This window comes from Toxorhynchites rutilus, chromosome 3 (genome assembly GCF_029784135.1).
Source record: "Toxorhynchites rutilus septentrionalis strain SRP chromosome 3, ASM2978413v1, whole genome shotgun sequence".
Classification (NCBI taxonomy): domain Eukaryota; kingdom Metazoa; phylum Arthropoda; class Insecta; order Diptera; family Culicidae; genus Toxorhynchites; species Toxorhynchites rutilus.
Window position 1 is genome coordinate 253238994 of NC_073746.1, and position 13300 is coordinate 253252293.

Consider the following 13300-nt stretch of genomic DNA (forward strand, 5'->3'; position numbering starts at 1 on the left):
AAATACAATACAGAATACTCTTACGCCTAAATGGCTACTGTGTAAATGTACCATATGCAATGGTATAGAAGGAATACTGGCGAATGGCAACTGTGTAATGTAATGTGCTATAATTATAGATATGATAACCATGTGACATGTACACAATTAAAATTCGGTCCTGTTACAGCTAAAATGCTAATGAGCCTGAAATAAATAAATGGGATAAAAAAAAATACAAAAAGATGGGCGCATAGGAACCCCTGCCGTAAACAAACAAAGATATTGTATTCACTCGAGCTTGTGCATATAATATATAGCGGTCTGGCGGAAACATATTCCAAGACAGAAATTATCGTTGTTTTGTACTCCTTAATAAGGTCTCCTGGGTTGTCTCGTTGCTGGTATTTCTGTTTCAAAAACGCAATATGTCTTCCCTAGTTGCATTTGGAGCACTGTAATATATGACTACGGCGAAAATAAAAGTGAAACAAAAATTGAGCTGGTTGAACAAGTTTAGAAAACGTTGCTTTGTTGAATTTAATCTTGTCCGACTCTGCAGCCGAATTGTTACACGAATAGAAAAATTTTCATGTTCATTCTGAAGGGTATTTAGCGAACGACATTTTGCATGCGTAACAGTTAATGATGACGGCTACAGGACAATAATTATCAATAGGCGTGATCACAAACGTCACTTCACGGTAATAACGAAATGAAGTGTATATAACCTTGCAAACAAATAATTTCGTTTTCACGAACGTCACGTGATCAGGCCCAATTTTTTCACCCCAATCTAGTGACCTTATATTTGAGGAGCTATAGTTCAACATCCGCCACGATATCACTGATATTAAGCCTCATTTGCTCCAAATGTGATCGAAAATTGGACTTCCCGATTTGAATTCTTTTGAGCTGAACTAGATATATCGTATTAAAATTAAAATAGCAGAAAACTATCTTTCGAGAAGAACCGAATTCATGGAAATTATCACAATCATCTCTGTTCTATGCCATCATAAAAACACAAACTACAGTTATACATTTTCTGAGTACATATCTGTGGCGTTGTTTGTACAAAACGCTGTCGGCAACACATAAATTTTACTTCATGATCATACATTTGTATGAACCATAGATGTTTGCCTAGCACCATTTATCAATTTCAAATATTACGTATCTTTTTGAACAAATTGGCAACACATTATAACGACAATATATACTTCTCATTTCAGCTCTCTGAAATCATAAACAGCCTATCTCCTCAAGGGCAGTTACCTCTAGGACTCGCACTCATGGGGCGCAGTACGACGATAGCTCAGACCCTCCTGGAAACCGGCGGTGCCGATATCAATGCGTTTACTTCAGATGTAAGTTTTGCAACACTCCTTTTTCCTCCATTAACGACTGTATGTTTTAGGATTGTACACTACTGATCGATGCAATCAAACGGGGCGACGGTTTCGCAGCGCAATTCCTGCTTGACAAGGGCTGCAATGTCGATTTGGTTACTCGTGATACGTCCGACACGGCCCTGCACTTGGTATCTACATATGCCGAGAAGAGTACCGATCCGGAAACGTATCGTGACATGTTGAGCGTTGGTAGACAACTCTTGAAGCAGCGTGCCGATCCTAATGTGCAGAACATCAAGGGCTAGTAAGTGAGCTCATTAAAAATAAAAAGAGAAGATATTCAATGAATTTTTTTTTATTCCTTATAGCACTCCTTTACACATAGCCATTACTTCACAACATATCGATTTAATTGACGAACTTCTCAGTGACTCTGTACTCAACCTAGATACCAATATTCGTACGTTGGAGGAAAAATGTGCCTTGCAGTTCGCCCTTATGCCACCACATACCGATGGGTCACCTTTTGATCTTGCGCGTCGCCTGTTGGAAAAGGGAGCTAGACCGAACCCTATTCATTCGGATACCGGAGATAGTCTACTACACACCTTGGCCAAACAAAGGCTCGAGGAAGCAGCGGTTTTTTTGACAGAGTACGCGAATTTAAACCACATAAATAAGGCAGGACTGACAACTTTACATGTAGCTGCCGGACAAGGGTTACCCGAATTGGTGCGTGCTCTGCTAGAAAGGGGAGCCTCACCAAATCTGCAATCAGGTGTAGCCGAACTGAAAACAGCTCTACATTATGCTGTCGAATCGAACAGTCAGGAGGTTATAAAGGCATTCATCGAATATAAAAATGCATCGAAAGACGCTCACTCCGAGATGGTAGATTTTAATTTGAAGAATGCATTCGGGGACTCACCCTTAAGTCTGGCACTATCATTAGGTTATAATGACATAGTCCCATTACTGATACAAGGTGGCGCCGACGTGAATGCCCGCAATGGGCAGGATATGACATTGTTGCACCAAGCAATTCTAAAGGAAGACTCGAAAACAGCAGTGTTTTTACTCAATCAAGGAGCCGATATGAATGCATTAACTGCCGACCAAGAATCGCCACTACAGCTAGCAATTCACTGTCGTCTGCCGGATGTTGTTGACGCTCTGTGCATTCGTGGGGTATCCTTGAGTGCTCCTGATAACAAGGGCGACTGTCCACTTTGGTCCGCATTGGAATCCGATCAGTTTGACATCGGTTCCGTACTGGTTCGACACGGTGTTGATACCGACTGCTGGAGTTCAGGACCCGAAGGATGTCTACAAACCTTGTTGCATCGAGCGATAGATGAAAACAAGGAACAAGCTGCACAGTTTCTCATCAAGAGTGGTTGTGATTTAGACTCACCTCGACAACCCGGGCCACAAGGGCAAGGAGGAGACGAAGCCAAAGATAAGGCTTCGCCATTACATTTGTGCTGTCAGTGGGGCTTACGAAACGTCCTTCATACACTAATCGATCATGGAGCTAATGTGAACGCCGTTGATTGTGACCTCAAAACTCCACTGCATGTTGCAATTGAGAATCAACACGAAGAGATAATCAGCATACTGTTGTGTCACCCTGGAATAGATCTGAAGATTCGTGACAAAACAGGCAATACGCCATTCGCTGCAGCACTGCAGGTAAGGAATAACAAGGCTGCACAAAACATTCTCGAGAGACTTCCCAATGCAGCAGAACAGATGGACCAAAGAGGCCGTAACTTTTTGCATTTGGCAATCATGAAAGACGATCTTGAATCGGTGCTTTTTCTTCTTTCAATTCACGTTGATGTCAATTCACGGGTTCACGATGTGAACCAGACACCCCCCCTACACCTAGCAGCCGCTTCAGACAAAGAAATGTTGATACGGAATCTCATATTGGCTGGTGCACGATTGAACGATCGTGATGCAACTCAGAAAACCGCTTTGCACGTGGCTTCCGAACGGGGAACGCTTGCTGCGGTTTCAGCATTGCTGCAGAATGGGGCGGATTTTGATGCGGTCGATGGAGATGGTAATAACGCGCTCCACATAGCAGTCCGTGAGGGTCACATCTCTGTTGTCCGTGAATTACTGACGGAATCCGAATTGAATGCAGAAGCCGTAAATTTGAAAGGTAGAAGCCCTCTTCATGAGTTGTGCCGCTGCGGGAAAGACAATACAGCAGCAGGAATTTTGGAGCTGTTCCTGGAATGTATGCCAAGGTACCCCATCAATTCACCAGATTTGCAAGGTAACACGCCACTTCTACTGGCCTACATGAGAGGCCAGCCTCAGCTTTGTAGAATCTTGGTCAAAAATGGTGCCTGTCTGGGTGCGGAAAACAAGGAAGGTGTGACTATCTTCAATTACAAATTGGCCACAAATCAATTGTTGCATCGCTTGCTGGACGAGTTACCCCAAGAGTCACCGTGGGCTTCGTCGGAATTGTGCCAAGAATGTGGAACGAAATTTACAATGACAATGAGAAAACATCATTGGTAAGATACCTCACGATTACATGATTATTTAATCCCACAAAATAACTACTGTTATCTCGCTAGCCGTCACTGTGGACGTATTTTGTGTAGCCGTTGTTCGAATAACGATGTCCCAATAATCAAATTCGGGATGAACAAACCAGTTCGGGTATGTTGCGTGTGTTTCGAAGTGCTCCAAGTTGGCATTGGAACGTAAGCCGGCTCCGATGTATGTGGTATGATTTTATCAGATAAATTTATTTACGTAAAGGCCGAGATTTGAGAAATCTTCAATCATAGTGATGGAGTGACAGTTATCTATTGTATTTACATCTGCAGCAAACGATATTTAATGCGCCAACAATCAATTGAATTTCTAGTTGACTGGGTGAGATTTTCTTATTTTTCTCCATCAACCTTTTCTTAGCCCAATCAGTGCGAACTTATCGCACTTGGAACACATTTATTCAAGTATTTATAATTATAAAAACCCATGTAACTACAGGAACATTCGAAGCACTAGAATTTTGACACACTCCTTTACGTTGTGATATATCACATTCTAAGTTGATCCACAATTTTTTGCGCTAACCGAAATTGATGCCGAATGATCATGGAAAGCTAACTTTCTCGCAATTCAACTACTAATACTTTTACAATTGCTTCAAATATCAAATTTGGTCCGCGAGGCTTATCCGATCCCTCTCGATCTGCTCCAAAAAAATCATCTTCGTCTCACTATTCTCAAAGTGTGGTAAGCTCTAGAGTTCGCGTGACCATAGGAATTTCTTTCACGAAAAATCCCCCGGCCAAAATAAGAATCCAACCCGAACATCCGGCACCATATATGTGACGCTAAACGATCGGCCATGGGATCTTACAGTGATCTTACTTACTCAAATAATGGTGCTGGGTTCCATCGCGGGAACATAGTGCTAACGTAAAAGACTTCCATCATTCCAAAGACTTTCAGTCGCCGATTCTCAGCTATCGCCTTGACCTATGGCCAGGTCAGATTCCGGTATCTTGCATTGAACTCGTTGAACTCATCAAGGCTCCGACGCCAGAAGCATCACATTGCAATGTACTTAGGAATTCCTATCTAATGCTTGCTTACAGATTTCAGTTCTTCCCCTGTGTAGTGCGTGTCCAACCCATCAACACTGACCGCGTGTCTCTCGTAGACCTTAGTGACCCGAGACACATTCATAGTAAGTGTCTTCTTTTATAAATCGTTCATTTCAACAGGTTACATAAGTTTAAAGGAGAAAAATTCTAAGTCTATTAATAGTTCAAAAGTATATTTACATTTTCGCTTATTCTACGGTCAATAGTATGAGGAACCGATTATTCGCGACTCGGGATTAGTAGGGTGACACATTTTTATAATGAAGAGGAGGGGGCATAATGAGATTTTGACAATATTGATGATTACACACGGAGTTCAACTGTTTTAAAGAAAAAATAGATTTGGGAAACATAATCAAAGTCCAACCGAACCATCCGCACCGATACATAGGGTTGCTTTCCTCGGGCCCGAAGAGGGAACGATCAAAAACATGCTCAATGTCGTGATAACCATAACCCTCAAACGCATAGATTGTTGCTGGCCGGATTGATACGAAATAACAGCGCGTCCAACGAACAGTGATTGGAGATGAGTCGGGAGAAGGTGCCAATAAAGTCCCAACTCAAGTCCAAACTTTTGAACCATGATTTGAGGCTAATAACCTAAGGGATAAACGAGTGGAGTCACCGGCCCAACTCATCTTTCTACCATTTGACCTGCCAGTTAGCGATGGTATTTTTTTTTTTTTGAATAAAACTCCTTGTAGGCGATTTTGCGCTGATAAATATCACCTTCAACCGCACCCACCTTTGCCAGTGAGTCAGCCTTCTCATTTGCAGTAATTGAGCAGTGTGAAGGGACAAAGGTGATGGCATAACAGCGTCTGGATAAAGCACTAACACTTCTCGTATCTTCTCAAGGAAGTGCGGCGAGTGTTTTTCCAGCCTCACTGAACGAATAGTCTCAACAGAGCTAATACTGTATGTTACAATGTGATAATGTTCAACAAATCGTAGAACGACACTGTCCAACGCCCAGTGTATTGCTGCCGCAGAATACACTGAGCAAGGAAACCGAAGACTGTGGGAGGTGCTAATAGATTCTTTCAACACTCCAAATCCTGTAGACTCAAAAAACAAAGTTTTGCCATGGCGTAGACGATTTCAGCCCTTCTTGCTATCGGAAATAAAAAAAATCTAACAGATTCTGAATCAGTAAAGATGCCGCTATCGCATGAACCTCGGGCAAGCCAAAAATAAGTTTTTTGATAAAATGGTGGCCGTTTGAAAAGAAAAATGCGGTTTTTTACGTTTCTTGGTTTTTTGAAAATAGTAAAATTTGGAAAAATATATAGAGATAGAGAAATGCATGCAGTTTGTATTCATATAAATTCGACATTAATCGGTTCACTAGTACTTGAGATACCGTGTACGCCAGTTTGAAAAAAAAACTAGTTTCGAGAAAAACGCGCTGAAATGGCTAAAGCTCGGTAAATAATAGGATTTTCGAAAAGTCCTTCCTAGGACCTTCCTTGAATGCCTAAGATTCAGAAATATGACGAAAATAAAATTTGATGTTTCTCAAATTTCTAGACTAGAATACTGCCTTAAGTCGATCAGATCCTGGAGAAGAGTTGTTACATGTAAGGAGAGTAGAATTAAAAATTCATCGATGTGAATATTCTTGACGTTTATTCGTTGAAGAGCGATTTGTCATGTTTCGAGTCACTTTCCGTAACAGTGGAACCTGGGACGGGTTTCATTTGAGCTTGGAAAGAAAAAAGAAAGAGAGAGAGAGAAAGAGAGAGAGAGAGAAAGAGAGAGAGAGAGAAAGAGAGAGAGAGAAAGAGAGAGAGAGAGAGAGAGAGAGAAGAGAGAGAGAGAGAGAGAGAGAGAGAGAGAGAGAAGAGAAAAAGAGAGAGAGAGAAAGAGAGAGAGAGAGAGAGAGAGAGAGAGAGAGAGATAGAGAGAGAGATAGAGAGAGAGAGAAAAAGAGAGAGAGAGAGAGAGAGAGAGAGAGAGAAAGAGAGAGAGAGAGAGAGAGAGAGAGAGAGAGAGAATAGGAATTATGCAAATAAGGTTTTACAACTGGAAGCATTACGGTAACAATGACTTTGATGAGATAGGAAAAATTTAAAAACGTGAAGATTTTATTCAAGATGTCAGACAACTTGTCAGACATCAAAAAAAATCCCGGTTGAGAAGTTGTTATTGACGATAAAACATGGACTGCTGGATTTTCGAAGGTGAACTATTCTCACGCGATTTTTTAGTTAAAAATTAACAGAGAATGTCACCGGTTGGAGTTGTCCTTGAACTTAGAACTCCCTTTGAAAAAGAACAGTGTACCCTCACCAAATGAATCCGCGACCATTTCGTCTACTAGCAGCGAAGCGAAGACATTGTTTATAGTCAATTGTTGTTGTTGAGTCAGTGCGCCCTTCGAATTTTCTGCGAAAGTGCGCTTCGACCGTTCCTTCAACGAGCGCTTCTGTTTATCCCAGCGACTCATGTAAGTTTCACATGTCGAGAGGTCGTGTGAGGTTCCCCCGCAATATGAACACTTATGCTCAATTGCTCTGCATGTTTATGCTGCAGTTGCCCACATGTTGCTCTCCGCAGGTGGCACAACGCTTCTTGATGGCGCTGCTGCTGCTGTGTTACCAACTGACTTGAATTTTTGACAAGTCATGGACATTTACAAAATTCGGAAACGTAGGTGTATCATGTTCTGGACGACCTTCAGGGATTTACCATTTGGTTTGGGACAGTTAAAACAACCCAAGACAATATAAGATTGCGATACGGGTTAAGTGGGAACGATTACATCAGAGCGATGAAGTGAGATCGATGATTAGATGAAGGAAGGTTTGGTAGGGTGAAAAGACTTGTCCCCGGAAGCATTTGAGGGACTTCCTACTTCTTTATTGAGCAAACGAGGAAGAGTCTAAAATCTCCAATCTCCTCCCTCTGCTATTCTTAGAACGGAAAATTTTTATGCCTACAATTATTTCTACTCACTGATTGAAAAAAGAATAAAAATATATTATATTGTATTATATTATATTATACTATATATGAATTTATAAGTTGTTCCGATAATGCTACCTTATTCAGGGAAACACGGAAGTCACGCGCTACGGAGACAACACAATAGAGAAAGAATACCGTTATTGAACACTCATCCGAGTACCACCCACGTGCTGACGATATCGTTGTGGTAATGTGTCCAGTTGAATCACCGCCAATCCATATAACTGCAGGGGCGCTGCTTCCTATGTTCCGATTCATTTTGTAGGGGAAGACAGAAAAAAACAACGATACCAATGCCTAAGAGTGAACAAAAGCGCAAGTTGTCCTTCAAGTTGTAGTCCCCCATGCAGATATTGATATCACTATCGGAGATTTTATGCACAATGACAACGAACTTCACTAAACCCCAAGATTTCGAGCTGCTCCCGTGCCTCACTAGCCAATTGAACTAGCTTACCCTGCTGCGCATTCCAAGTATCAATTCGTGTCCGTTGTTCCATGCTAAATATCGTTGCCGTGAATCCAGTCCGTAATTTTTCTACCTCGGTTTCAATAAAAGTGTGGATGCTGAATGTCAAACGCTGATTCGGCCACACCTCCATGCGCATACTGCTGTTGTGTTTGAAGAAGTGATTGTGTCCTTAAAATGCACATCGTTCATCATTGCTTGTGAATCGAGACCAGAACGGTTTCCAGAAAGTTGATCCAGTTACATAGAAGCTGACAATGAATCAGGCTTCATTGCACTTGGTAGATTTCCCTCGTCGCTAATGAAAAATGCACATGAAACAAAAACAATAGAAGTGGGAAGCTTAGGAAAAATACATGTACATCATTTATCTAGTAGCAGTAAACCCGAGTAAGGGATACTAGAGTAGTGATTTTGCAAGAAATAAGGATTATTCCTCATATCGTAACTAGTAATGGTTCCGTTCAGACGCTTTATTAATCTATCAAGTTTGAATAGGACAGATTCATGTTAGAGATGAAAACTTCTACAACTAAAACTGCCCATCCTTCATCGAAGCGCGATTCAATTACTTCAGCTTCGAGAACAGAGTCTTGTTGACGCAGTGATCCAGTTCGTGCATATAGTCGAACAATTCTTCAACGCAGGTCTCGGTGGTTTGGGATCGACTGTTGACACGATCATTGCAAGCTTGATATTTCTCGTAGAGATGGGTCGCGTGTCCTTCTTGGGCACACTTTTCCTAGAAACACAGAAAAAGGAAAGCGGGATTATGCGCTTTTATAGCAAAACAAATAAACTATAATTATTTGGCATCGTTTCTAACCCGGAGAACAGTTTGTGGATCGATTATATCTTCCTCCTGCGCTTTAACAGATGGGAAGAACGACTGGAAAAGTCTGCTAGCCATTTGTGTAGTTGAAGATTACTGGCTTGTCGGATCTGTGGGAGAATATTGCGATATCATAGCTAAAGAGAAAGTTTTCATTCGAAGAACAGCAACTATTGATATTACAAAATAAATAATATATTTACCTTAATTTATGTTAATATTAAGTGATGATATAACTCCGAACGACTTTTGATTCAGCCCAGCCGACAGAAATTTAGGAAGATATGACAGTTCAGGAAAACGCAAAATATTGCAGGGCTGTATTCCCTGGCTGTCTACACCAGGAATGCCAGGTGATTTTTTTAAATATCATCACATGGTACTAAGAAATGTCTTCAATAATTTACTTTTGACCAAAGCTTGGTAGATTATTCAATGTTTGTTCTCATTGGTATTGTTATAAAGCGCATTTCATTAAACTTACTTGAGGTTTTGAAGTTTATTCAAATAAATGTGAACAAAGGATATATTGCGCAACTGTGAACTAAATTTTATGTGTTTCGAAATGATAATTGGCTTGATAAACCGTTGATTGAGTGAATATAACTCCTATTCTTCCACAAAAATGGAACCGTGATAATTCAATTTGTTTATTCCAGCTTTGAAGTTCTGATTGTAACTCAAACCATATCCATAAAACTAATTATTGAAACGGTATGTAACCGGAAAACCTTCGATCTGTGAAGTGGTCGTTTGGAAGGTCTAAATTAATCTATTGTATAGTATAGGCCCAAAATAATTCAAATACAATATCGCAATCATTTGAATTCTCGAGTACAAATGAACTGTCTTCTAGAGACAATATGTATTCATACCGGTTGAAGTTCTCCAGAATTTGAAGTAAACGTGGCTTTGTTGTTGAATTCATTCTACAGTAAGTTACATCTAATTCGACATCTAGCTAATTGGACAAACCTGTAATGCGACACGTTTAATTTGACATCTTTACCTCTAATTGGACATTTTTGTAAACATCGAGGTGGAGGCCCAAATTATGACCCCACATTTGAAGTCGCCATCAGTTATCGACATTGTATCACTGTCATCGCGAATGTCCAATTACAGGTCAAAATCGCCTCCAATGCGACACTAAGTGGTGCCTCGGCAGATCGAATTAAATGTAACTTACCGTATATTCATATGGGTTTTTTTGCTTGTAAAAGTTTGAAAAAAGTAAGTGAATAACCTCGAGACAAGTTTCCGTTGATTACTTAGAACAAGATAAAACAAATGATACTGTTATAAAAAAAAGCGAGCCAATGACACTGAGACAAAAGCCCTATTTCTTTTGACGATATTTTCGGCCAAAAATTAGAATTTCATGGAAATGATGTCTCTGAAGAACCCACGTACGCTATCATACTGAAATGTCTCCACACATTTCATAATGTCTTCAAAATGTCTTCACAGCAAGTCAAATATCTTCAACATGTCTTCAAACCTGGCATCTCTGGTCTACACACGAACCACAAAGTACATAGAATAAGAAGGTAGTCTACTTCTTGCTTTGTTCAAGTAGTGGTAGGCAAACAGAAAAAGCAAAAAATAGTGAAAAACTATCGATCGAATTCATATAAATTCAAACACTTTTTACTGTTTAAAATTAAAACACAAGAACTGTCTCAAAATATGTTATGAAATGATGAAACAGCAGTTTCAGCAGATTTTAAAACTGAAAAAAGTAAAATTATCGCACCTGTACTATAAAAATAATGCAAAACAGATGAACAAATGTGTGGAGAGGTTATATCGAAGCAGTGTCGTTCTCGTTCCCGTTCCCGATCCAAGGAGCGGATTCATGGGATAGTTGAAAACTTCTCCGATTAGTTTATCTCATTCGAAATTATTCTGTCCAGCATCGCGGGACGTGGTACTTCAACATTTTGCTGAAGTAAACAAAAACTGTTCAGTATGAAATCGATAAAAATCACATAAAACCTTACTTGCAGTGAATAATCGGTTTACTATCATGTTTACCATCGGCTCAACTTGTGATTTTGTCACTTTTTATGATTTTTAGAGCTTTTAAAATCGAGAAATATTAAAAAAAAAACTTTAGAACTTCAAACAAATTGAGGATTTTTTATTACTAACTTCGTTGTGTGTATAACACGTGCGTTCTCCGTGTGTATACACAGGAAACATCCCTAACCTTCTATTCTACGTAAAGTAAATAAAGATCACGAACACCACCTCACGGTGAAAACCGGGGCTCTGGCAACCCTATCTCAACCAATGCAAATTGAGCGTAGGCAGCATAAAACAGGGCTCGCGCTTAGGGGGCTCACGTGTTGTTTAATGTTTGAAGTCATATATGTTAATTTCTGATTACGTAAATCAAGGAAACTATCTTTGGAAAGCGATGTTTGGATACCCATCCGGAAGCTTTCTTTGCCATTTGCAATTAAAATCACTGCCGGAGAATCACGCGGAGCACTTCATTTTTAATTTTAGGTTATGATTTTTATGCTCATGATTTTCTATGCTGGCTACAGAAAGGCGGCCATCCTAGCAATCCCTTGGTGAAAACGTTGAAAATGAAATGAAGTGTATATAACCTTGCGTACAGTTCATTTCGTTAATGGTGGAATTGACAAGTGGTTCGTAACTTACATTATATAGAAAAGACGTATGTGGAACAGCGGGACGATAGCGTTTAGATTTGTTTATTAACACTGGAGTCAAATGGACCATTTTAAACTTTTTGTCAACATTTTCTTGCAAATTACATTATTACAACATCATTTGCCTGCACTACTTTTCTTAAAACATACATCGAATTAATTTTTCAGCGTTTACTTCTCTCTTGTAATTTGTTTAATGAGAAATATGTAAATATAATCTATAAATATAATCTTTATAAATATGTAATATGTAATCTACCCTAGCTACCGCAACGGGTCATTTTACTCGTGCAAACGTTCAGCTATTGTTTTATATATTTTGTTGTATTTGTGAATGAATAGTGCATGATCAGAATCAACTGTATTGCTGACTATCCAAGCGAGCTAACAGTAACCATTCCAAGCTACAGTGCTATTTTTCGTGTCAAAAATTGTAATTTCATTATTTTGCTAATAATTGTTATCCCAAAAAGTCGAAATATACAGGAGTAAGATGGTATGTCACGTTCCTCAACAAAACTATAGAAATCGAGTCATTGTTCACTAACTATTCATAAAGGGTCACTTGACCCGCTGTGGTAGGAATAGGCATACATGAAACTTAAGTAGGTTTAGTGTTAAAGCAATTTCGTTTGTTCAGGTCAATCCTGAAGAGCAACTACGAAGTGTACAGTCTACCCAATCTCAAGCACTTTAACGCCAGTGATCGAAGTAACACCAATAGCTTTCAATAAAATAAAAAATTATAGGAGGTTGTGTCCAAGATACGACCGCATTGTTGACGTAGAACTACGCTGTTATTTTATATAAGTCGCTTGTTTATACCTTGGGATATTATTCTATAATGCTGTGAAATTTTAGAAACAACTGCTTAGTAGACTAATTTCTGAAGTGGTTTTTTCATTGTAGAATCTGTTGACGATAATTGATTGATGATTCATTCTTGCCTTCGCAAAACAATACACTAGCTGATCGTACGTCGCAATTTATTTCATGTCAATGCATTGAAAATTTACCTCGAACGCTATTCCGGTGGCCTTTTTCGCAATTGACATATACTCGGCTACAATCGATTATATACATGTTGCACCAGCACCATTATTCCACATCACATAACTACATCAATATATCTTTGGCACCGCATGGAAACAACAACAATGACAACACTTGCAAGTATCAAATATTATGCTACATGTTATTTAGTATTGCCTCAAAGGAATCGCACCTCTAGCCATCGTTCGTATAACGTAAACCAAGCGCCAAACAAGCGTTCGCCATAGCATGCATACAGAGCCATACATTGGTGGCTTGAAACTACTAGGAATATAAACACTTCTTATCATTTTGCGCTATTCTCAAAAGAAACG

At 39.6% G+C, this 13300-nt stretch overlaps 2 protein-coding genes across 3 annotated transcripts in view; one reads left to right on the forward strand and one right to left on the reverse strand.

The window, feature by feature from the left end:
• The window catches only part of LOC129777454 (rabankyrin-5), a 48880-nt gene extending 44508 nt beyond the window's left edge, over window positions 1-4372 (forward strand). The window contains exons 4-7 of the mRNA XM_055783722.1: window positions 1215-1349; window positions 1400-1638; window positions 1703-3868; window positions 3932-4372. Coding sequence (XP_055639697.1) covers window positions 1215-1349; window positions 1400-1638; window positions 1703-3868; window positions 3932-4064 — 2673 coding nt within the window. The 3' untranslated portion in view covers window positions 4065-4372. The remainder of the gene's footprint in view (window positions 1-1214; window positions 1350-1399; window positions 1639-1702; window positions 3869-3931) is intronic.
• Window positions 4373-8859: 4487 nt separating this feature from the next.
• On the reverse strand, window positions 8860-9595 carry LOC129778283 (cytochrome b-c1 complex subunit 6, mitochondrial). Of its 2 annotated transcripts, none has more exons than XM_055785088.1 (3): window positions 9453-9595; window positions 9244-9359; window positions 8860-9159 (listed from the first exon to the last, which is right to left on the reverse strand). In XM_055785088.1, the coding sequence occupies exons 2-3, from the start codon at window positions 9325-9327 to the stop codon at window positions 8986-8988; spliced, it is 258 nt and encodes an 85-aa protein (XP_055641063.1). In that variant the 5' UTR covers window positions 9328-9359; window positions 9453-9595; the 3' UTR covers window positions 8860-8985. The 2 variants fall into 2 exon arrangements, with proteins under 2 accessions (XP_055641063.1, XP_055641064.1); XM_055785089.1 differs by having other exon boundaries at window positions 9244-9386; window positions 9453-9582.
• Window positions 9596-13300: the final 3705 nt, after the last annotated feature.